At 46.5% G+C, this 25610-nt stretch overlaps 1 protein-coding gene across 2 annotated transcripts in view; it reads left to right on the plus strand.

Annotated features, from left to right (window-relative positions):
* Positions 1 to 25610, plus strand: part of rnf123 (ring finger protein 123) — a 693175-nt gene that overhangs the window by 334015 nt on the left and 333550 nt on the right. For both annotated transcript variants that reach the window (XM_086001224.1, XM_086001225.1), the window contains exon 31: positions 25093 to 25232. In XM_086001224.1, the coding sequence (XP_085857350.1) occupies positions 25093 to 25232 (140 nt within the window). The remainder of the gene's footprint in view (positions 1 to 25092; positions 25233 to 25610) is intronic.

Genomic DNA, 25610 nt, shown 5'->3' on the forward strand with positions numbered 1-25610 from the left:
CTGGACACAACGTGCACAGGACTTGCAGAACTCCTCAACCGCAGACTTCATACGCGGCCAATAGAATCTGTCCTTGACCAACCCATAGGTCTTACCTACTCCCAGATGACCTGCGTCATCATGCAAAGACTTCATCACTATTTCCCTGTACTTTTCAGACAGGACCAACTGTGAATGACATGGTTTAGTGGGTGGGTGAGTGATTCTACACAACACTCCCTCTTTAATTTCCAAGTGGTCCCATTCTCTTAGGAGCAGACGACAGTCAGGATGTTTTGATTTGTCGATCTGTGTAATATTACCCAGACGGAGAGCTGAAAACACCTCATGAATACAGGGATCCTCCTGTTGTGCTTTGGATATTTCAGATGAACACAACATGGGTAAGTTTTGTACATCCAAACTGGAAAGGTTGCAAAATGCCTGGGGAGCAGCATGCATTGACGCTCCCAAGTGGTCAATCTCTCGGGCATGAAATGAATTCTTTGGTCCAGATACCACGGACATCTGACACATTACTTTCACATCTGCTGAAGCAACATCTTTCCACTCTGGTTTCTGGTAGTGTGGGCGACGAGACAGAGCATCTGCGTCAATGTTCTGGTTCCCAGGTCTGTACCTGAGACTAAAGTCGTAAGCAGATAGTGCAGCAAGCCAGCGGTGGCCGGTGGCATCAAGTTTTGCCGAAGTCAACACATAGGTTAATGGATTATTGTCTGTCCTCACTTCAAACTTCGCTCCATACAGATAATCCTGCAGCTTATCCACCACCCCCCACTTCAACGCCAAGAATCCTAGCTTATGAGCTGGGTAGTTACGCTCTGATGGCGTAAGACTGCGACTGATGAACGCTACGGGTCTCAGCCCTGCTCCTTGGTCCTGATACAACACACCACCCAACCCTTCTTGACTGGCATCCACGTGTAGCACATATGGCAGCTGTGGGTTTGCAAAAGCCAACACGGGGGCTTGAGTAAGACTTTGCTTTAAGGTGTGGAAGGCCTCTTCGCATTTCTCATCCCATCTAACACCAAAAGGCTCAGAGGGTTTGAAGTAGTCCTTGTTCTCTTTACCTTTAGCCTTTTTCTTCCTCTTGGCTGGTGGGAGGTAACCAGCCAGCAGCTGATTCAGAGGATGGGCCACTTTGGAGTAATCCTGCACAAAGCGCCTGTAATGTCCGCAGAACCCAAGAAATGACCGCAAGGCAGTCACTGTGTTCGGTTTGGGCCATGTGGTAACAGCTCCGATCTTGGATGGATCTGTGGCTACTCCATCCTGTGATACAATATGCCCCACATAGGACACGGATATTTGGCAAAACTGACACTTGTCCAATGATAGCTTGAGACCTTCATCCTCCAGGCGACCAAGCACTTTCAGCAACCGAGCTTCGTGTTCTTCAAGGGTTGCCCCAAACACAATGATATCATCCAAGTACACCAATACTTCGAGCAAGTTCATGTCCCCAACTGTTTGTTCCATTATTCTTTGAAAAGTTGCTGGAGCGCCTGAAACTCCCTGTGGCATCCTTTCAAATTGGTAGAACCCAACTGGACATATAAAGGCTGTCTTTTCTTTGTCCGATTCACTCATCGGTATTTGGTAGTATCCACTTCTGAGATCCAACACACTGAACCACTTGCTTCCATTAAGACAAGCCAGTGCATCCTCAATTCTTGGAACGGTGTATTGGTCGGGAATAGTACGTCTGTTAAGCGTCCTAAAGTCCACACACATCCGAATCTTTCCGTTCTTTTTCCTCACCATCACTATAGGAGATGCCTAAGGACTCCTGGACTCGGTAATGATCTCAGCTTCTTTTAACTGCGACAGGTGCTGTCTCACTGCTTCGATGTCAGCTGGTGCCAGCCGTCGAGACCGCTCCCGAAAGGGTTTATCCTCGGTAATTCTGATAGAATGGCGAGTACTCTTACTACAACCAACATCAAACTCATGAGTAGAGAAAACTCCTCTCTGCTCCATCATCTTCCTGACTAATCGGTCCTTCCATTCTTTAGGAACGAATGAATCTCCAAAGTTGAAGGAGGAGGGTGTCAGATCTCCGGTTGAGTTAACTTTGGACTCTTCCTTCACATGTGACGACAGTACATTTACAGGAAACAGATGCGCAATCGGCATTCCTTTCCTCAATGTGATTCCTTTGCTTGACATATTCCTCACGGTCACTGTAACTCTCCTTGACATCACAGCTGTCGGGGTCTGCAACTCTGGTCTCACCAGAAGCTCATTTGGAAACCGTGACTCTTCTGCAGGATCATCGGGTGACTCTATCAGAATGGCTTCAGTACCTGGCGTTCCAGGGAATTTTGGTATCCCAGGGATTCTAGCCACTCCTCCAGGACGCAGGGTGATAGGTTTGGCTCGAACGTACCACACAGTTCCTCTTTTGCCATCATCTACGTCGGAAGAAAGTTCAGGCAGTTTCTCAAAAGCCTTTTTGAAAACAGGGTGAATGTGTCTGGTGCTCAAGAAGTTTTCACCTCCCTGCTCTTTGCAGCTTGTCAGGAGTCATCTCACTATGGGTGTATTACTGCCAACCAGTATGGAAACCTCACCTTTCACCATGGGGTCAGGGCAAACCAACACAAGTGCATCAATGGTCTCAGTGGTCCCTACATCAGCTTCCAAGAACTCCAACCTCAGCGACAAATAGCCATCATATGGGTAATCAGCAGGACTAAGGCCCCAGATCTGCAGAAGACTGATTGGGGTTAACGGCAAATGCGTCAGGTACCGGTCATAGAAGGATCTGTACAGTATGGTAACCTGAGAACCCGTGTCGAGGATAGCTTTAGTATAAATGCCTTCAATCTGTATTGATACAGCAGAACTCGGCCCTACTAAACCTTCAGGTATGATGTCTTTCATATCCCCTCGTCTATTATTGCACTTAGCGGAACGTGTCTTAACTACAGGGACAGCAGGCCGTTCCGTTACTGTGCCCCTTTGTAGTTTCCCGACTTCTTGGTAAGTTTTATGAGACGGTCATTTACTTTTTTTAGATTTTCCTCACCTCTACATTCTCGCTTGAAATGTCCATCCTTTCCACAGTTATAACAAAAGACTCCAGGTCTATCTCCTTCATGGGGATATCCTTTAGAGGAATCATTCATTTTGCTGTTAGACTTCGCAGGGTGTTCAACCTTTTGCACCCGTGCGTCATCCCTTTCTGTGTTGGGCTTAGACCAAAAATATGCCATCTCGGCTCTCATGACATTTATTTCCTTCTTCAGCTGTTCCATCTCAGGGTTGACATCACCCTTAGGAGTAGGAACTGTAACAGGAGTCACAAGCTTGGACATCACAGCACTCTTTGCTACATTCCGGGCCTGAAGCATATCCTCCTCCTCTCTGACTTCCCTTAGCAGCTCAGTGAAGGTAGGTGGATCTCGCAACTTATGGGTCATGCGTATGCGAAGAGCAGTCACGTCTTCGAGCAATGCACCTCGCACAACCTGTTCAATGCGGAACTGATTCATTTCAGGCAACTCAATCCCTCTTTTCCGTAACATACAATGCAGCAGTTTGTCTATTCTCAGCAGATAACTGGACAGCTTCTCTCCCTCACACTGGAATGTGCTTCTGAATCTGACCATCAAATCTGAAATGGTTTCAGTAGTTCCAAAGGCAGTTTCTAGAGCCTGCATGTAGTCAAAGGAAGTAGCAGAGGTGTTCTGCGCCTTTAAGAATCTTACAATGTCAGCAGCAGGACCCTTAAGGCTTTCTACTATTCTCTGCCTCTTCACATTGTCACTGCACTGCCATTCCTCTAGCAGAGGCAGGGTCTGCTCAGCCCAGGCGTCGTACTCCTCTTCCCCACTGGGAGTTGGTCTCACTCCTGAGAACATACGGAGCTTACGGTATCCCTGAACCTCGAAGGGCAGATTGGTGCATTTATCCACCAGAGAACTAATGGCACTGACCAACTGAGTGTTCATATCCAGGGCCGAAGGACCTATCAGACCTTTGACATCAGCAACAGTCTTTCCTTCTTGTCTCAAGAATGACAACAACTTGGTCTGAAACCCTTCTTCTTCCTTAGTAGTAATTGGGATAAACTGAACTGGCCAGGGACCAGCCTCTTCAGAAAGCACAACTGCCTCAGGTAAACCATGACCTCTCAGGTTCTCTGATGTCTGGATCAACACAAACTGCTTCTTGGTAGCTGCATCCAAGCAGCGCTCAACTATCCTAACCTTTCCAAAGGCTTTGACACAATTCAGAGCCCTTAGCAAGACATCATCAGGGTCATCGTTAGCAACACCATTCAGCACAATGGCATGGGTAGTAGCTATCTGCTTCCGTTTGCACCAAGCTTCAACCTCAATAACATCCATCTTTTATGCTCAAACAGCCCAGTAGAAACCACAAACCACTCTCTTAGCAATGAGCATTCAATACTGTTAGTTTACTGACATAAATAGACCACAATCCCGGACGAGCCCCCAAAATGTAACCCCTTCACGGTTCTCTAGATATATGTGAGATGTGGTCTCTGTTGTAGACAGTATTCGATAGTCCAGTAAGGAGATCACTACTACAATGGCTTAATTCTAATTATCTTACTTTATAGTTTTAACGTCAGACAGTATAAGATGATTACGGGTCAATGACCTAAATTAGACATTTGCATACATTAGAATGAATCTAGACATAATAAACATACATTCTCCATTTATATGGATTCAAAGGAGAATCTATGCCTGTGTCCAAATTCGAGTGCACTCTTTCGTTGGCGCGCTTAAGTTGGAGCTCATGGTATGTATAATGTCTGCAAGACTTATGACTCCGAACCCCTTCGTTGAATTCTCTTCACGATCACTGAATCCCACTTTAAATTCTGGATGCAGAGCTACTAATACGAAGGGCGGCGGCCGAGTTTGGAAGCCCGGGACGCCTGAGCCCTCTTTTCAGAGCTCCTGCCCTCTTCTTCCAGTCGCTCCCGTTTCCCGCTCGAAAAACCCGACTCCACCCCTTCCTCCTGGGGTTTCTGCCTGGAGACTGCGCAGCCTCACTGTCTGCAACAGTTGATACTGGTGCAGAATTATGGAAAGTCTGCTCTTAGTCACATTGTGTCCTTAAACGTTCTTGCCGTACCTTCACATGGGCAACTTTAACCCAGGGATTTATAACAATGATAATAGTGTCTAAGTTAAAGATTGATAACCATACTAAGCGTACATAACATTTCCAGTGGGTATTACACCAGTATTGATTATTGGTTTGGGTTTGGTACCTGTATCTCCAGTATTGATTACTGGTTTGGGTCCGGCACCTGTACCTCCCGTATTGATTATTGGTTTGGGTCTGGTACCTGTTCCTCCAGTATTGATTATTGGTTTGGGTCTGGTACCTGTTCCTCCAGTATTGATTGTTGGTTTGGGTCTGGTACCTGTACCTCCTGTATTGATTATTGGTTTTAGTATGGTAACTGTTGCTCTAGTATTGATTATGGGTTTGGGACTGGTACCTGTTCCTTCAGTATTGATTATTGGTTTGGTTCTGGTACCTGTTCCTTCAGTATTAATTATTGTTTGGGTCTGGTACCTGTTCCTCAAATATTGATTATTGGTTTGGGTCTGCTACCTGTTCCTTCAGTATTGATTGTTGGTTTGGGTCTTGTACCTGTACCTCCAGTATTGTTTATTGGTTTGGGTCTGGTACCTGTTCCTCCAGTATTGATTGTTGGTTTGGGTCTCGTACCTGTACCTCCAGTATTGATTATTGGTTTGGGTATGGTAAATGTTCCTCCAATATTGATTATTGGTTTGAGTCTGCTACCTGTTCCTCCAGCATTGATTATTGTTTTGCGTCAGGTACCCGTTCCTTCAGTATTGATTATTGGTTTGGGTCTTGCACCTGTTCCTCCAGCATTGATTATTGTTTTCGATCTGGCACCTGATTCTCCAGTATTGATTGTTGGTTTGGGTTTGGTGTCTGTTCCTTCATGACTGATTGTTGGTTTGGGTCTGCTACCTTATTCCTAAAGTATTGATTACTGGTTTGGGTCTGGTACCTGTTCCTGCAGTATTGATTGTTGGTATGGGTCTGGTACCTGTTCCTCCAGTATTGATTATTGGTTTGGGTCTGGTACCTGTTCCTCCAGTATTGATTGTTGGTATGTGTCTGGTACCTGTACCTGCAGTATTGATTATTGGTTTGGGTATGGTAAATGTTCCTCCAATATTGATTATTGGTTTGGGTCTGGTACCTGTTGCTTCAGTATTGATTATTGGTATGGGTCTGGCACCTGTACCTCCAGTATTGATTATTGGTTTGGGTCTGGTATCTGTACCTCCAGTATTGATTGTTCGTTTGGGTCTGGTACCTGTACCTCCAGTATTGATTATTGGTTTGGGTCTGGTACCTGTTCCTCCAGTATTGATTATTGGTTTGGGTCTGATACCTGTACCTCCAGTATTGATTATTGGTATGGGTCTGGTTCCTGTTCCGCCAGTATTGATTATTCGTATGGGTCTGGTACCTGTTCCTCCAGTATTGATTGTTGGTTTGGGTCTGGTAGCTGTACCTCTAGTATTGATTATTGGTTAGGTCTGGTACCTTTCTCTCTAGTATTGATTATTGGTTTGGGTCTGGTACCTGTTCCTCCAGTATTTATTATTGGTTTGGGTCTGCTACCTGTTCCTTCAGTATTGATTGTATGTTTGGGTCTGGTACCTGTTCCTCCAGTATTGATTATTGGTTTGGGTATGGTAAATGTTCCTCCAATATTGATTATTGGTTTGGGTCTGGCACCTGTTTCTCCAGTATTGATTATTGGTTTGGGTCTGCTACCTGTTCCTTCAGTATTGATTATTGGTTTTGGTCTTGTACCTTTTCCTCCAGTATTGATTATTGGTTTGGGTCTAGCACCTGTTCCTCCAGTATTGATTATTGGTTTGGGTCTGGTACCTGTATCTCCATTATTGATTGTTGGTATGTGTCTGGTACCTGTACCTGCAGTATTGATTATTGGTTTGGGTCTGGTACCTGTTCCTCCAGTATTGATTATTGGTTTGGGTCTGGTAGCTGTTGCTTCAGTATTGATTATTGGTTTGGTTCTGGTACCTGTTCCTCCAGAATTGATTGTTGGTTTGGGTCTGGTACCTGTATCTCCAGTATTGGTTGTTGCTAGGGGTCTGGTACCTATACCTCCAGTATTGATTGTTGGTTCGGGTCTGGTACCTGTTCCTCCAGTATTATTGTTTGGGCCTGGTACCTGTACCTCCAGTATTGATTGTTGGTTTCGGTCTGGTACCTGTTCCTCCAGTATTGATTTTTGGTTTTGGTCTGCTACCTGTTCGTACAGTATTGATTATTGGTATGTGTCTGGTACCTGTTCCTCCAGTATTGATTATTGGTTTGGGTCTGGTACCTGCATCTCCAGTATTGATTATTGGTTGGGGTCTGGTACCTGTACCTCCAGCATTGATTAATGGTCTTGGTCTGGTAGCTGTTCCTCCAGTATTGATTGTTGGTTTGGGTCTGGTATCGGTATCTCCAGTATTGATTATTGGTTTGGGTCTGGTACCTTTACCTCCAGTATTGATTATTGGTTTGGGTCTGGTACCTTTACCTCCAGTATTGATTATTGGTTTGGGTCTGGTACCTGTTCCATCGGCATGGATTGTTGCTTTGGGTCTGATACCTGTACCTCCGATATGGATTATTGGTATGGGTCTGGTAGCTTTACCTCCAGTATTGATTATTGGTTTGCGTCTGGTACCTGTTCCTGCAGTGTTGATTGTTAGTTTGGGTCTGGTCCCTGTATCTCCAGTCTTGTTTATTGGTTTGGGTCTGGTACCTGTTCCTCCAGTATGGATTGTTGGTTTGGGTCTGGTACCTGTTCCTCCAGTATTGTTTGTTGGTTTGGGTCTGTACCTGTACCTCCAGTTTTGATTGTTGGTTTGGGTCTGGTACCTGTTCCTGCAATATTGATTGTTGGTTTGGGTTTGGTACCTGTTCCTCCAATATTGATTGTTGGTTTGGGTCTGTACCTGTACCTCCAGTTTTGATTGTTGGTTTGGGTCTGTACCTGTACCTCCAGTTTTGATTGTTGGTTTGGGTCTGGTACCTGTTCCTGCAATATTGATTGTTGGTTTGGGTTTGGTACCTGTACCTCCAGTATTGATTGTTGGTTTGGGTCTGGTACCTGTTCCTCCAGTATTGATTATTGGTTTGGTCTGGTACCTGTACCTCCAGTATTGAATATTCGTTTGGGTCTGGTACCTGTATCTCCAGTATTGATTATTGGTTTGGGTCTGGTAGCTGTTACTCCAGTATTGATTGTTGGTTTGGTCTGGTACCTGTACCTCCAGTATTGATTATTCGTTTGGGTCTGGTACCTGTATCTCCAGTACTAATTATTGGTTTGGGTCTGGTAGCTGTTCCTCCAGTGTTGATTATTGGTTTGGGACTGGTCCCTGTTCCTCCAGTATTGATTATTGGTTTGGGTCTGGTGCCTGTTCCTCCATTATTGATTATTGGTTGGGGTCTGGTAACTGTATCTCCAGTATTGATTATTGGTATGGGTCTGGTACGTATACCTCCAGTATCGATTATTGGTTTGGGTCTGGAACCTGTACCTCCAGTATTGATTATTGGTTTGGGTATGGTACCTGTTCCTCCAGTATTGATTAGTGGTTTGGGTCTGGTACCTGTTCCTCCAGTATTGATTATTGGTTTGGGTCTGGTACCTGTTCCTCCAGTATTGATTGTTGGTTTGGGTCTGGTACCTGTATCTCCAGTATTGGTTTGGGTCTGGTATCTGTACTTCCAGCATTGATTGTTGGTTTGGGTCTGGTACCTGTTCCTCCAGTATTGATTTTTGGTTTGGGTCTGGTACCTGTTCCATCGGCATGGATTGTTGCTTTGGGTCTGATACCTGTACCTCCGATATGGATTATTGGTATGGGTCTGGTAGCTTTACCTCCAGTATTGATTATTGGTTTGCGTCTGGTACCTGTTCCTCCAGTGTTGATTGTTAGTTTGGGTCTGGTCCCTGTATCTCCAGTCTTGTTTATTGGTTTGGGTCTGGTACCTGTTCCTCCAGTATTGTTTGTTGGTTTGGGTCTGGTACCTGTACCTCCAGTATTGATTGTTGGTTTGGGTCTGGTACCTGTACCTCCAGTATTGATTGTTGGTTTGGGTCTGGTACCTGTTCCTCCAGTATTGATTATTGGTTTGCGTCTGGTACCTGTTCTTCCAGTATTGATTATTGGTTTGGGTTTGGTACCTGTACCTCCAGTATTGATTGTTGGTTTGGGTCTGGTACCTGCTCCTCCAGTATTGATTGTTGGTTTGGGTCTCGTACCTGTACCTCCAGTATTGATTATTGGTTTGGGTATGGTAACTGTTCCTCCAATATTGATTATTGGTTTGGGTCTGGTACCTGTTCCTCCAGTATTGATTGTCGGTTTGGGTTTTGTACCTGTACCTCCAGTATTGATTATTGGTTTGGGTCTGGTACCTGTTCCTCCAGTATTTATTATTGGTTTGCGTCTGGTACCTGTTCCTCCAATATTGATTGTTGGTTTGGGTCTGGTACCTGTTCCTCCAGTATTGATTATTGGTTTGCGTCTGGTACCTGTTCCTCCAGTATTGATTGTTGGTTTGGGTCTGGTACCTGTTCCTCCAGTATTGATTGTTGGTTTGGGTCTGGTACCTGTATCTCCAGTATTGATTGTTGGTATGGTCTGGTACCTGTACCTCCAGTATTGATTATTGGTTTGGGTATGGTACCTGTATCTCCAGTATTGATTATTGGTTTGGGTCTGGTACCTGTTCCTCCAGTATTGATTATTGGTTTGGGTCTGGTACCTGTTCCTCCAGTATTGATTATTGGTTTGGGTGTGGTACCTGTTCCTCCAGTATTGATTATTGGTTTGGATCTGGTACCAGTTCCTCCAGTATTGATTGTTGGTTTGGGTCTGGTACCTGTTCCTCCAGTATTGATTGTTGGTTTGGGTCTCGTACCTGTACCTCCAGTATTGATTATTGGTTTGGGTATGGTAACTGTTCCTCCAATATTGATTATTGGCTTGGGTCTGGTACCTGTTCCTCCAGTATTGATTATTGGTTTGGGTCTGGTACCTGCTCCTCCAGTATTGATTGTTGGTTTGGGTCTCGTACCTGTACCTCCAGTATTGATTATTGGTTTGGGTATGGTAACTGTTCCTCCAATATTGATTATTGGCTTGGGTCTGGTACCTGTTCCTCCAGTATTGATTATTGGTTTGGGTCTGGTACCTGTACCTCCAGTATTGATTGTTGGTTTGGGTCTGGTACTGGTACCTCTACCTCCAGTATTGATTATTGGTTTGGGTCTGGTAGCTGTTACTCCAGTATTGATTATTGCTTTGGGTCTGGTACCTGTACCTCCAGTATTGATTGTTGGTTTGGGTCTGGTACCTCTACCTCCAGTATTGATTATTGGTTTGGGTCTGGTACCTGTTCCTCCAGTATTGATTGTCGGTTTGGGTCTGGTACCTCTACCTCCAGTGTTGATTATTGGTTTGGGTCTGGTAGCTGTTAATCCAGAATTGATTATTGCTTTGGGTCTGGTACCTGTTCCTCCAGTATTGATTGTTGGTTTGGGTCTGGTACCTCTATCTCCAGTATTGATTGTTGGTTTGGTCTGGTACCTGTACCTCCAGTATTGAATATTTGTTTGGGTCTGGTACCTGTATCTCCAGTATTGATTATTGGTTTGGGTCTGGTAGCTGTTACTCCAGTATTGATTGTTGGTTTGGTCTGGTACCTGTACCTCCAGTATTGATTATTCGTTTGGGTCTGGTACCTGTATCTCCAGTACTAATTATTGGTTTGGGTTTGGTACCTGTTCCTCCAGTATTGATTGTTGGTTTGGGTCTGGTACCTGTATCTCCAGTATTGATTATTGGTTTGGGTCTGGTACCTGTCCCTCCAGCACTGATTATTGGTTTGGGTCTGGTACCAGTATCTCCAGTATTGATTATTGGTATGGGTCTGGTAGCTGTTACTCCAGTATTGATTGTTGGTTTGGTCTGGTACCTGTACCTCCAGTATTGATTATTGGTTTGGGATTGGTACCTGTTCCTCCAGTATTGATTATTGTTTTGGGTCTGGTACCTGTATCTCCAGTACTGATTATTGGTTTGGGTTTGGTACCTGTTCCTCCAGTATTGATTGTTGGTTTGGGTCCGGTACCAGTTCCTCCAGTATTGATTGTTGGTTTGGGTTTGGTACCTGTTCCTCCAGTATTGTTTATTGGTTTGGGACTGGTCCCTGTTCCTCCAGTATTGATTATTGGTTTGGGTCTGGTGCCTGTTCCTCCATTATTGATTATTGGTTGGGGTCTGGTAACTGTATCTCCAGTATTGATTATTGGTATGGGTCTGGTGCGTATACCTCCAGTATTGATTATTGGTGTGGGTCTGGTACCTGTTTCTCCAGCATTGATTATTGGTTTGGGTCTGGCACCTGTTTCTCCAGTATTGATTGTTGGTTTGGGTCTGTTGCTGCTATCTCCTGGACCGATTGCAGGACCTCCATTATTGGTTACTGCTACATGTGTGTAATTAGCCCTAATACCAACATCTGTGCTGCAGTTCCTCTTTTGTCACCAGTATGGTCATACCCTTACACTGATACCTGTATCGCAGACACCCCCGACGCAGTAGCCTCTACTGTGTTACTTAACCTTGTCTTAATACATTACAGTCATACGCTAGATCTGGATATTGCTTTCCTGTTGTACCGAAAACGCATGAAATCATTGGCGTGCAAACAGCTGGGAGAGGTCCGCAGGTTTTCCAGATTGTGATGCTATCGTTGTATGTAGTTCATTGTTGAGCAGTGATTGACTGGCTATTGCAGTAACTGGTACGGCCTTCCAGGTTTCTACCTGGGTGAGGTTTCCCTCGATATTTGACTTTTGTTCTCCACATATCATGTACTCACCTTACTTTCTGTACTTAGAAGTATGTTTAGTTTTTGATTTAATCTATAACAATTATTTACTTGCACCTTTGGGAGTGAAAGAGCAGAAAGGGAAGTTGCATGATGAATATTGTGATATCAAAAATATCTCAAAGGAGCAGTATTCTATGGCATGACCTGATGCAAAGAATGAAGCAGACCACAGCAGGCTGGTAATCTATCTTTGGGATGTTTATGGCCTGATGATGTGATGGTGCAGTGATATATAATACTGTATCAGTACTCTGTCATTGAGGGTTGATATTCTGTGTCGCACAAAATGCACCTAGAGACCCAGTGAGCTGATTCCCATTCCATCTGCCTGAAGCTTTCCTTTGAACCTGTGGGAAGGTTACACTTTCTCCTGAATAGAGGAGCTATAGATTTTTTTTACCCAATTTCCTCTCCTTTGCCTGAAGACTGATTCCGGCAAATGGTTCCTCTGCGCCTTGTGCATGTGGTCCTTATTCATGGTCAAGTCTAGACAATGATGTCCATGGGATATTTGATTGTGGGGTTGGGGGCATCATGCCTTAGCCTGGTCCTGTTCTTGGATCAGCGGGCTTTGAGCACATAACATGGGCTTCCGCTTCAGTGCAGTACTGAGGGAGTGTTGCACTCTCTGAGGTGCCGTCTTTCAGATGAGCTATTAAACCAAGGTCCTGTCCGTCTATTCAGGTTGGACCTTTTAAGGTCCCACATCACCTTTTGAGGAAGGTTTTCCAGTGTCCTGGTCAACATTCTTCCCTCCACCTACCATTCCTTTCATTGATATCTGTTGGATCATGTTTGCCGATACAACAACAGTGATTACAAAGTAATTCATTCTATTGGAAGTTTGGAATGTTTCTGAGAGACATAATTAGGAATTATCTGAATGCAAGTCTGTTCTCCCTTCCTTCCTGTAGGGCTCACTGATCAGCAATCAGGCAATACGGCTGATTTCTTTCCTCTTCCCTAGCCCAGGGGTTCTGATCCCAATTGTTAGTGCCCTACCACCGCCCCACCTGAAATAGGCAAACCTTTTTGATTTATGGTACTCTGAATCTCAGCAGGTGATGCATCCGTCCAGCAAAGCTGCAGTCGGTCATTTTGAAAGCCTCGGTGTAACCGGGTGTGTTTCATATTTTGCGTGCGATGCCATTTTGGAATTGTTTACGTGCAGTGTGGGGTGCAACAGCGCATCAATGAGTCAAAATCAGTGTGGTTTGACTGATTATGGAGACCTCACAATACCGTTCAGTTTGATTGTAAATATTGTTTACAATAAAATACTTACTGTTCAAAAAATGCGGTATTTAGAGTAGTGAAATCAGTTTATCTGCAGCTAGTCATCAGAGCCCACTCTAATACCTTCCTCAGTCAGCATATCAGCAGTGATGGTTAAAGGAGCAGTGCCATTAATATTGTCGATGTGCTGTGCTCATCAAAAGATGCTGCTCAGTGATGGGGACCGTGTGCTTAACTAAAATGCATGGGAATCAGTCAGAGTGAGAGCAGGTCCGATCGGAATCATCCCTACCTGCTGACTGTAAAGGGATGTTATTTACTGCAGCACTAGATTCTTCATGACTATGACCTTGGGTTAAAACTAACCATCAGCAAGAATTTGTGCACAGCCTGTGAAATACTGCAACATTCTCCAGCTTCTTACCTTCACAATGCTGCTGGTATTTTCTCCTGGAAATGTTACTCTTTGCTGCTGAGGGCTATGCCCACTTTTGTCACGTTGCTGATTAAACTGAGTGTCCCTCACAGGGTGCACATTTCAGGAAGTCACAAGCATGTAGCCTGTCATTTTCAATCAATTAAAATAAATCACCCCTACAGTGTGCTCTTGAACAACCGACCCAAGCTAATTTATCCATCTTTCTCCGGGCACATGTCGTCATCACATAGAAAAGTATCAGCAAAGATATCAGGTAAATATTGCAAGGCTCCCCTTTTCGGCACAGAGCCTCTCTGATGGAGAGTGTGGGTCGCAGATTTAACGTAGACTGAGTGTTGCGACCCAGGCTCCCGTTAAGCAGGACTCTTGCAAAATATTTCTTATTTGCTCCAGGGTGTGGGTGATGCTGACGAAGCCCAGTTTCTTGCTCAGCAATAGTTACCCTGAGAGGGTTGTGGTGGGCCTTCTCCCTGAACCTCTGCAGTCCTTGTAGTAATGGTGCTCTCACAGTGGTGTTGGGCAAGGAATTCCAGGATATATGGAGATATGTGTTCAAGTCAGGATGGTGCGTGACTTGGAGGTGATGGTGTTCCCACAACATTGCTGGTCTTGTCCTTCTAGGTGGTAGACATCACATTGCTGTCCAACTTTTAGCTACTCCTCGACCTCTACCCCCAACCTGTATTATTGCTATGCCTACTGACGTAAGAAAACTGCTAGGCACTTGGTCTGAGTATTAAACAAAGCTTTAATCAACTGTTTTACAACATGGAGGTCTAGTTGTGTCCTTCACTAGTTCCTGTTAAGAATGTCCTGCGCAAGCTGCGCCCGTGCCCGAGTATTTATACCCTCCCTGGACAGCGCCACCCGTAGGCCGCTCAGTATTATTTCATAAGTCTTTCTTTCATGAATGACCTGATTCATGTAACCTACCTTCTTACTGTCCCAGGCCTGACTCCTCCTGGAGCAAGCCCATGGCTTCCCTCTGTGCCATCCATGCATCCCCCTTCCCTTTCCCTATAACCCAAATCCTAAGCAATCTCCTCGTTTAGCCCAAGCGCTGTCTATCTAGCTCTCTCTTGATTTCCCCCCACCCATCCTCCCTCCCTCCCTCACCAAGCTCACCTTGTCCATTAGTCCAACCTCCTGCTCTCTCACCCCATTCCCACTAAACTCCTGACCACTCAACCCCTCTTCCTGACCCCCATGCTAGCTAATATTATCAGTAGTTCCCTCTAGTCAGGCAGTGTCCCCTGCATTTCAAAGCCATCGTCATCACGTCCTTCCTCAAAAACTTTTAGTAATCGGTGAGTTGGTTGGTTTTCTTACCCCTTCTACAGTATCACTGGTTTCCTTCCCTTATCTTAATTTCTATAATTGGGGTTTAACAACAACTATAGCCAGTAAGGGAAGACCTTCTGGTCCCAATGATGCTCTTGTTCTGCTAACTTTAACAAACACTTTAATTTCTTAACCATGTCCTTGAGTGTAAGATTAAACCATCTTGCATGTTGTGCCTCAGGGAGATGTCTGTGTTTTATGTCCAATGTGAAATTGCCCAGACAGACCAGCTACAGTACTGTCCATTTTTTTGTGATTAAAGCTGCAACAGGTTTACTACTATCACTACTCGTACTACAGTACAACTAAATTCCTTGTGCAGTTTTTAAGATCTTTGAATTCTGTCTGTTAATGGTAAGCTAATTGCTATAAAAGGCCAGATAATGTACGAGTTCTTTTTCCACCAATGTCATAGAATCAGAGAATCGTTACAGCACAGTAGGAGGCCATTCGGCGCGTTGAGCCTGTGCCGGCTCTCTGTAAGAGCACCTCAGCTAGTTCCACTCTCCCATTCTTTCCCCGTAGCCCTCCAAATTTTTTTCCTTCAGGTACTTATCTAATTCCCTTTTGAAAGCCATGATTGAATCTGCCTCCACCACCCTTTCAGGCAGTGCATTCCAGATCATAACCACTCGCTGTGTAAAAAGGTTTTTGCTCATGTCGCCTTTGGATCTTCTGTCAATCACCTTAAATCTGTGCCCTCTGGTTCTTGACCCTACCGCCAATGGGAACAGTTTACCTCTATCAACTTTGTCTAGACCCCTCATGATTTTGAACACCTCTATCAAATCTCCTCTCAATCTTCTCTGCTCTAAGGAGAACAACCCCAGTCTATCCACGTAACTGAAGTCCCTCATCCCTGGAACCATTCTTGTAAATCTTTTCTGCACCCTCTCTAAGGCCTAAAGGACTTGGGCACATAAAGCTCGGCTGACATTCCAGTGCAGTGCTGCACCATCGGAGGTGCCGTCTTTCAGATGAGACGTTAAACCGAGGCCCCGTCTGCTCTCTCAGGTGGATGTAAAAGATCCCATGGCACTATTTCGAAGAAGAGCTGGTGAGTTATCCCCAGTGTCCTGGCCAATATTTATCCCTCAATCAACATAACAAAAACATTATCTGGTCATTATCACATTGCTGTTTGTGGGACTTTGCTGTGCGCAAATTGGCTGCCGCGTTTCCCACATTACAACAGTGACTACACTTCAAAAGTACTTCATTGGCTGTAAAGCGCTTTGAGACATCCGGTAGTTGTGAAAGGCGCTATATAAATGCAAGTCTTTCTTTTTTCTTCACATCCTTCCTAAAGTGCGGTGCCCAAAATTGGACACAATACTCCAGTTGTGGCCGAACCAGTGTTTTATAAAGGTTCATCATAACTTCCTTGTACTCTGTGCCTCTATTTATAAAGCCCAGGATCCCTTAACCTGTACTTTCACCTTCAACGATTTGTGCACATATACCCCCAGGTGTGTCTCTGTTCCTGCATCCCCCCCCTTTAGAATTGTACCCTTCAGTTTATATTACCTCCCCTTGTTCTTCCTACCAAAATGTATCACTTCGTATTTTCTACATTAAACTTCATCTGCCACGTGTCTGCCCATTCCCTACCCTCCTCACTGTTCACTATACTTCCAAGTTTTGTGTCATCTGCAAATTTTGAAATAGTGCCCTGTACACCCAAGTCCAAATCATTAATATATATATCAAGAAAAGCAGTGGTCCTAGTACCGACCCCTGGGAAACACCACTGTATACCTTCCTCCAGTCCAAAAAACAACAGTACACCAATACTTTCTGTTTCCTGTCACTTAGGCAATTTCGTATCCACGCTGCCACTGTCCCTTTTATTCCATGGGCTTCAACTTTGCTGACAAGCCTATTAGGTGGCACTTTATCAAACGCCTTTTGGAAGTCCATGTACACCACATCAACCGCATTGCCCTCATCAACCCTCTCTGTTACCTCATCAAAAAATTCAACCAAGTTAGTTAAACACGATTTGGCTTTAACAAATCCGAGCTGGCTTTCCTTAATTAATCCAAACTTGTACAAGTGACTGTTAATTTTGTCCCGGATTATCGTTTCTAAAAGCTTTCCCACCACCGAGTTTAAGATGACTGGCCTGTGGTTATCCTTACACCCTCTTAGAAACATAGAAAAATAGGAGGAGGAGTAGGCCCTTCGAGCCTGCTCCACCATTCAATATGATCATGGCTGATCCTCTCTCAATTCCATATTCCCACTCTCTCCCCATACCCCTTTGATGCCTTTTGTGTCTAGAAATCTATATCTCCTTCTTAAATATATTCAGTGACATGGCCTCCACAGCTGTCTGTGGTAGAAAATTCCACAGGTTCACCACTCTCTGAGTGAAGAAATTTCTCCTCATCTCAGTCCTAAATGTCCTACCCTGTATCCTGAGACTGTGACCCCTCGTTCTAGACCCCCAGCCAAGGGAAACACCCTCCCTGCATCCAGTCTGTCTAGCCCTGTTAGAATTTTATACGTTTCCACGAGACCCCTCTCATTCTTCTAAACTCTAGTGAATACAGACCTAGTCGACCCAATCTCTCCTCATACGACAGTCCTGCCATCCCAGGAATCAGTCTGGTGAACCTTCGCTGCATTCCCTCTGCACTCCCTCTATGGCGAGTATATCCTTTCTTAGGTAAGGAGACCAAAACTGCACACAGCACTCCAGGTGTGGTCTCACCAAGGCCCTGTACAACTGTAGTAAGACATCCTTGCTCCTGTGCTCAAATCCTCTTGCAATGAAGGCCAACATACCATTTGCCTTCCGAACTGCTTGCTGCACCTGCATGTTTGCTTTCAGTGACTGGTGTACAAGGACACCCAGGTCCCTTTGTACATCAACATTTCCCAATCTATCACCATTTAAATAATACTCTGCCTGTCTGTTTTTCCTACCGAAGTGGATAACTTCACATTTATCCGTTATACTGTATCTGCCATGTATTTGCCAACTCATTCAACTCTTTTGAACAAGGGTGTAACATTTGCACTTCTCCAGTCCTCTGGCACCACCGCAGTATCCAAGGAGGATTGGAAGATTATGGCCAGTACCTCTGCTATTTCCACCTTTACTTCCCTCAGCATCCTAGGATGCATCCCATCCAGTCCTGGTGACTTATCTACTTTAAGTAGAGCCAGCCTTTCTCGTACCTCCTCTTTATCAATTTTTATCCCATCCAATATCTCAACTACCTCCTCTTTCACTATGACTTTGGCAGCACCTTCTTCCTTGGTAAAGACAGATGCAGAGTACTCATTTAGTACCTGAGCCATACCCTTTGCCTCCATGCGTATGTCTCCTTTTTGGTCCCTAATTGGCCCCACCCCTCCTCTTATGACCCGTTTACTATTTATATATGCCTATAGAAGACTTTTGGATTCCTTTTTTTGTTAGCTGCCAATCTATTCTCATACTCCCTCTTTGCCCCTTTTATTTCCTTTTTCACTTCCCCTCTGAACTTTCTGTATTCAGCCTGGTACTCACTTGAATTCTCAACCTGACATCTGTCATACACCCTTTTTTCTGCTTTATCTTACTGTCTATCTCTTTCATCATCCAGGGAGCTCCGGCTTTGGTTGCCCTACATTTCCCCCTCGTGGGAATGTACCTAGATTGGACCCGAAGCATCTCCTCTTTAAAGGCAGCCAATTGTTAAATTACACTTTTGCCTGCCAATCTTTGATTCTGATTAACCCGGACCAGGTTTGTTCTCAACCCACTGAAATTGGCCCTCTTCCAATTAAATATTTTGACTCTAGATTGCTCTTTGTCCTTTTCCATAGCTAACCTAAACCTTAAGATACTATGATCATTGTTTTCTAAATGTTCCCCTCCTGAAAATTGACCCAGTTGACCCACCTCATTCCCCAGAACCAGATCCAGCAATGCCTCCTTCCTCGTTGGGCTGGAAACATACTGATCAAGAAAGTTCTCCTGAATACACTTCAGAAATTCCTCCCCCTCTCTGCCCTTTACACTATTACTATCCCAGATTTCCAAAAGGCCTTCAATAAGGTGCCACATAATAGACTGATGAACAAGACCAGGGAATGCGGAGTCAGGGGACAAGTAGCAGAATGGATAGCTAGCTGGCTTCAAGACAGACAGCAGAGAGTAGGGGTAAAGGGTAGTTGCAGAAGGTGGGTAGTGGTGTCCCAAAAGGATCAGTGCTGGGACCACTGTTGTTAACAATTTGTATTAACGATTTAGACTCTGGAATCAAAAACACAATTTCTAAATTTGTGTATGACCCCATTTTAGGGGGAATAGTCAGTACTGAGGTGGACTGCAACAAATTACAAGACGACATTAATAAACTTGCAGAATGGGCATATAATTGGCAAATGAATTTCAACACAGATATATTACATTTTGGTAAGAAAAATAAGGATGTCACATGTTACGTAGAAAACAATCTAAATGGGGAAGAGGAGCAAAGGGATCTGGGAGTACAAATACACAAATCATTAAAAGTAGTGACACTTTTTATGGCCTAATTAACCAATCACTAGGGTTTATTTCTAGAGGGATAGAATTGAATAGTAGAGAAGTTATACTAAACTTGTATCGAACCTTGGTTAGACCACACTTGGAGTACTGCGTACAATTCTGGTCGCCATATTATAAAAAGGATATAGAGGCACTGGAGAGGGTACAAAATAGATTTACAAGGATGATACCAGAAATGCGAGGGTATACCTATCAGGAAAGGATGAACAGGCTGGGATAAGGCTGAGAGGTGACCTGATGGAGGTCTTTTAAAATTATGGAAGTTTTTGATAGAGTGGATACAGAGGGGGAGAAATTCAGTATCGCCACGTTTGGGGCGTTCTACTCGAGCTGGCGCGAAATTTAGCGCCTGGCGCAAATTATCGCCACCTACTGCTAAATTGACCTGCTTCGCCCCAGGAGGTGCTTGGAGCGCTAAAACAGGCGCTGCACAACTGTCCTAAAGCGCTAAGCCGGAGAAGCGAGGCGCTACCACCAAGGGTGGGCGCAGCGCAGGTGCAGCCAGTTAGTGATTGCACGCAGACACGCTGGCGCCGGTCAGCTCTTAAAGGGGAGGTTCAATCTTGGATTGCAGCCACACCCTGCGCATCGGAGCCCTGATTCTCGGCCTGGACAGACCTGCTGCCACATTCTAACGCCTAGGACCATGGAGAGAGCCAGGGAGCGAGCGCAGCGGTTCAGTGAGGGGGCCCTGCAGGTTCTGGTTGACGCAGTGGAGCGCAGGCGATCTATCCTGTTTCCGGACAGTGGCAGGAGGCCGCTGCCCAACGACTGTTGCAAAGCTTGGAGGGAGGTGGCTCACAGAGTGACCTCCAGCAGCATGGTGCCTAGGACCCCTGTGCAATGCAGGAAGAAGTTCAACGACCTCACTCGGGTCGTCAGAGTGAGTACCCTTTTCAGTATCCTCTTCATCCCTGCATGTGCACCTCACTTTATGGCCAAAGGGTCCTGAAAGCCCTAATGCCCAGCCCTCCTCCAACACCTATGGGCCTTTCATGAAACTCACATGCACATTCAGCACTTTACACACTGTAAGGGCTATTCCACCATGGGAGGCAGTGCAGCCAAGATCAGGGCTTCACACTGTACTCAGAGCCCGTCCTTTCTCTTGCAGGGCAAGCTGGCCCATAACAGGAGGCAGCAGCAACGGACCGGGGGAGGCTGGCCTCACCTTCAAGACCTCAGCGATCTGGAGCAGTGACTCCAGCGCATTATGGCAGGCCGGATGATTGGCCCCGTCGCCACTGGAGATGCCGACCCCGTTCTGGACAGCAATGGTAAGGTCATCACCTTTTTGACCTCTCTCCTTCCACTTGTGCCTCACACCAGCATCCTTTGCCACTATCGAACCAATACAGTGCATTGCAGCACTCATGCCTCCCTCGCTGCCGCCCTGTCCTCACGCTAAAGCAACTCTTGTACCTCCCTGCTTTCAGATGCTGATTCGCCAGGTGAGGAGGCGGGCCCTCAAGCTGCCACTCTGAGTGATTCTGAAGACGAGGAGGAAGAGGAAGCCGGACCATCAGTGCCACCCTCAGCCGAGGCAGCCCATGGCCATAATGGGGACACGTCTTCCCTGGAGGGTAGCAGGGGGGAAGGGTCTGAGGAGGGTGAAGCTCCGGGGCCCAGCGGGCTGCAGCAACGCGGGGGTGGGTAGGGAAGCTCGGTGGCCTTCTCCCCGGAGGGAGAGTCTGGCCTCCAGTCCTGCTACAGTGAGCGCAGAAGAGGTGCGGCTCCTCGCTGAAATGGGCACCCAGACTGAGCGCAGGCACACTGAGCTCATGGCTGCAGTGGCAAGGATGCCCGAATCCATTGAGTCACTGGCCAGGAGTGTCCAGGACTTCGGCGCAGCACTGGCAAGGAGTCTGCAGGACTTCGGCGCAGCACAGGCAAGGAGTCTGCAGGACTTCGGTGCAGCACAGGCGGCTTCCACGCAAGTGCTTAGTAGTGCAATGCAGTCAGTGGCTGGTCTGATGCAGACGCAGATTGAGGCCACACGAGCACTGACTGCTGCCACCCTCGCTGGATCGGGCACGAATCGCCGGGGCCCTTGCCGCGCCGCAGCAGGCCAGCAGTCTGTGCTTCAGCAGATTGCTCTGTGTGCTGCCCTGTGGGAGTGCCAATGTGTCGTCCGACCAGGGAGTGGCTGTCCTCTGTCGGTTGGAGCAGTCAGCAGCCGGGCCCTCCAGGCCCAGAGCTGGTCCAGGCCGTACCTCAAGGGCATCTGCCGACTCAGTTTCTGACACTCAGCAGCCTTCCCCCAGCCTTGCTGCAGCCACTGGGGTCCCATTGCGGAGGAGCTGCAGGATGGGAAGGGGCCAATCTTGCAAGCGAAGCAGATCACCCTCGAAGGGCAAAAAGTAGGAGGTGTGGCAAAATGTTGTTAATTTTTTTAGTGAAGGCCGAGGATCGTGGTCATTTTTTGTTAACTCTTTTGTTCATTGTCTCCAGGTTGTGAGAGCCAGTTATGTGTCTGACTGCTTTTTTTGGGGTTTCTCTCTATTACTTTGTCATGCGGGAAGGGCACACAGTTTGTTAAATAAAGAAGTGTCTTTATTCAGATTGTGCATGTTTGCTCTTTGAACTATTTGTTGCCTTGACCGGCTCAGGGGTTGTGGAACGGTTCCATTCATGTTCTTTCAATGGCAAAAGCCATTCCCTCAGAGGGCGCCTAGAACCGACTTGCAATAAGCTGCTGACGGACGGCCCTTGCACTTTGTGCCTCCCTCCCGTTTTGGTGCTCCTCCTCCTCCTCCTCCTCTGCTGGTGCTCCAATGTCTGGTGGCAATGGCTGAGTCCTGAGGATTGCCAGGTTATGCAGCATGCAGCACACTACAACGAAATGGGAGACTCGCTCAGGTGAGTACTGAAGGGCTCCCCCAGAATGGTCCAGACAGCGGAACCGTTTCTTTAGCACGCCGATTGTGTGCTCAATGATGTTCCTGGTTGCTTGATGGCTCTCATTATATCGTTCTTCAGCAGGGGTGCTGGGCGCACGGAGCGGGGTCATCAGCTAGGTGCACAGAGGATAGCCCTTGTCCCCGAGAAGCCAGCCTCCTGGGTGAGCCGGGGCTTCGAAAAGGTCTGCCACAGAAGTCTGGCGCAGGATGAAGGCGTCATGGCTGCTGCCTGGAAAGCGGGCATTGACAGCTAGTATCAGCTGTCTGTGGTCACACACCAACTGGACGTTCAACGAATGGAACCCCTTCCGGTTGCGGTAATCCTCGGCATTTTCTTGCGGCGCCCGCAAAGCCACATGCGTGCAGTCAGTGGCGCTCTGGACCATGGGGAAGCCCGCTATTCTTGCAAATCCCATTGCGCGGTCTTGCTGCTTGTCCAGGGTCATGGGGAAGGAAATGTACTGACGTCTCCTTTTAAAGCGGGCATTCGTGACTTGGCGGATGTAGCAATGCACCGCGAACTGGGAGACATTGGCAATGTCCCCAGTAGCGGATTGGAAGGAGCCGGTGGCATAGAAGTTGAGTGCCACTGTCACCTTCACTGCCACTGACAGAGACGTCCTGTTCCTCAGCTGTGGCTGCAGATCTGGCTGAAGCAGGTGGCAGATCTCAGTGACCACCTCCCTGCTGAATCGAAGCCTCCGAAAACACTGCTCCTCAGACATGCTGAGGTATGAGAACTGTTGGCGGAATACCCTGGGAGGGTAAGGCCTCCTGTGCCGACGCCTGTTGGCCCTCCTCCGTCTGGCCATGATTGGCACTCTCTCTCGGCGTCTCTGAGCCCTCTCAGCGTCTCTGAGCCCTCTCAATGCAATGGAGAAACCCAACGTTTCCACCCATTGCAGCCCCCATAGTATGTGGCCACTCAAGGTTATGCCAGTGAAAAATCAAACCAACTACAAAGTTCTGGGCCGAAGCCAGAAGTACCTGTGCGAGCGCTGACTCAATGCAGAAAGCTCTCTCCCTTTGTCTCTCTGCAAATCTCTCTCTCTCACAGAAGGAGTGGTCCAAAAATGGCTACCACAAAGAAGCCAGTAAGTGCCCCCTTTAAATAGTGCCCCAGCCCCACAGCGACTGGGAACCGTTCCAGTCAATCAGTCGCTGGGAGCGCCAGGCGGAAAGGAGGGGGGCGCCACTGAAGTTCCGGTTCAGTGCGCCCCAAGGGCATTGCACCATGAAATGACGTCAGGATCTGCGCGCGCAGCTGAGCGGGCGTTGCGGTTTTGCGCCGCCGCTAAATGTCCGCTCAATTTCGCGAGAGGCGTAGGTCTCGCCGCGCCCGGGCGCTAGCCGCATCGCGCCCCACTTACCGCCCTCTTAAGGTGCTAACTGGTGGGGCTAACAACTGAATTTCTCCCCCAGAGTGTTTCCACTTGTGGGGAAAAACAAAACTAGAAGCCATCAATATAAGATAGTCACCAAGAAGTCAAATAGGAAATTCAGAAGAAACTTCTTTACCCAGAGAGTGATGAGAATGTGGAACTCGCTACCACGGAGTAGTTGAGGCGAATAGTATGGATGCATTTAAGGGGAGGCTAGATAAGCAGATGAGGGCAAAGGGAATAGAGGGTTATGCTGATAGAGTTAGATGAGCAAGGATGGGAGGAGGCTCAAGTGGAGCTTATCACCGGCATGGACTGGTTGGGCTGAATGGCCTGTTTCTGTGCTGTATATGCTATGTAATTCTATGTAACTGTATGTTTTGGCTGAGTAGGCTTTCAGGTCTACTGTCAAGGACCAGTTTGTTGGCCTGTAGACAGTGGGGCTCACAAACAAATTCCCAGCACATTCTTTGAATAGGCAATCTAATTGTCGAGCTGAAAAGAAATCCTGAAGTTCTATCCTCCCTCTTCCTCCCCTCCACAAAATGTGGTGTGCAGACAGAAGCCCCAACACAAGCACAAAGCATTTGTTCAAAATCTCATCCAGAAACGGCGTTTATGCTGTCTGCTCTTCACTGATCAGTCCAGTCTTGAATCAAATTAGTGGGCCTCACAAGTACCAGACAGTAACATTTTCTAAAATCAATATCATGCTATTTTAATAATCAGACTCTCTCGTTCTCGACAAGCACCAAACTGAGAGGCAAGTCTGTTGCTTGAGAATTATTGTAAAACCCAAATAGACTGTTTTTTACATTTTGTTGTTTTATATTAGTGTGGCTGGGGGAAGTGCTCAGTTATCTAGTTTTGTTTTGCGGTGTGTCAGATGATCATCATTGCAAAATCCTTGCCCAACGCCTACCTGCTCATTTAGACTTAAAAGGTAGTGTTCATTCAGAATAACAACATGTAAATGTGAGCAGCAGAATCTCAGCCCCTATCCCATGGTCCACCTTTGAATCTGCAGCCTAGAATTCTGTTTGTCTGGAGGAGGGAAGGGAGGGGGGACCTGAGAAAAACAGTGGAGTGCTGAAACTGGCTACATCCCTCTGGTCAGTGGAGGTTGGCCCAAGGGGGGAAAAGTGTTTGCTGCAATTTATCCTTCAAAGGGCTTGACTCATGGGCCATTTTGGTTGATCCCTAGTCCTCTGATGATGCTTGTAACCTCAGTAAGTTTCTATTAACTGCCAACTTTGCTTTTCTTTTTCCTCCCAGAACCTTGTCCTTCTACTCTGCTGCAGCAACACATGGCGGACCTGCTGCGCTCTGACTGTGAAATGGCAGCAAGTTTCCTGAATAGCGTCCTCAACCAGCTGAACTGGGCCTTCTCCGAGTTCATTGGCATGATCCAGGAGGTAAGGACCTGGGCACCTCCACAGTAAACTCCAACCCTCTTGCCCATTCTAACCAACATTACAAAATGTTTTGTGCACTTCTCTGCTCTGAAGCACCCTATAACCCCGCAAACAATGAGCAGCTCTGACTGTGAGGTAACGGTGCCTTACCTAATGTGTCACGTCCATCCTCATTTGTTTAACCTGCTCTTCTGAATCTACATGATGCGCTTCGGCCCTTCACCTAAGTTTCTCAGTTTCTTTAGAAGATGCTTTTTTCTGGAGTAAGCACTTTTTAAATTCATTTACGGGTTGTGGGCATCGCTGGTAAGACCAGCATTTATTGCCCATCCTTAATTCCCTTGAGAAGGTGGTGGTGAGCTGCCGTCTTGAACCACT

This window comes from Somniosus microcephalus, chromosome 11 (genome assembly GCF_052327205.1).
Source record: "Somniosus microcephalus isolate GS21.2 chromosome 11, FLI_Smic_1.0, whole genome shotgun sequence".
NCBI lineage: Eukaryota > Metazoa > Chordata > Chondrichthyes > Squaliformes > Somniosidae > Somniosus > Somniosus microcephalus.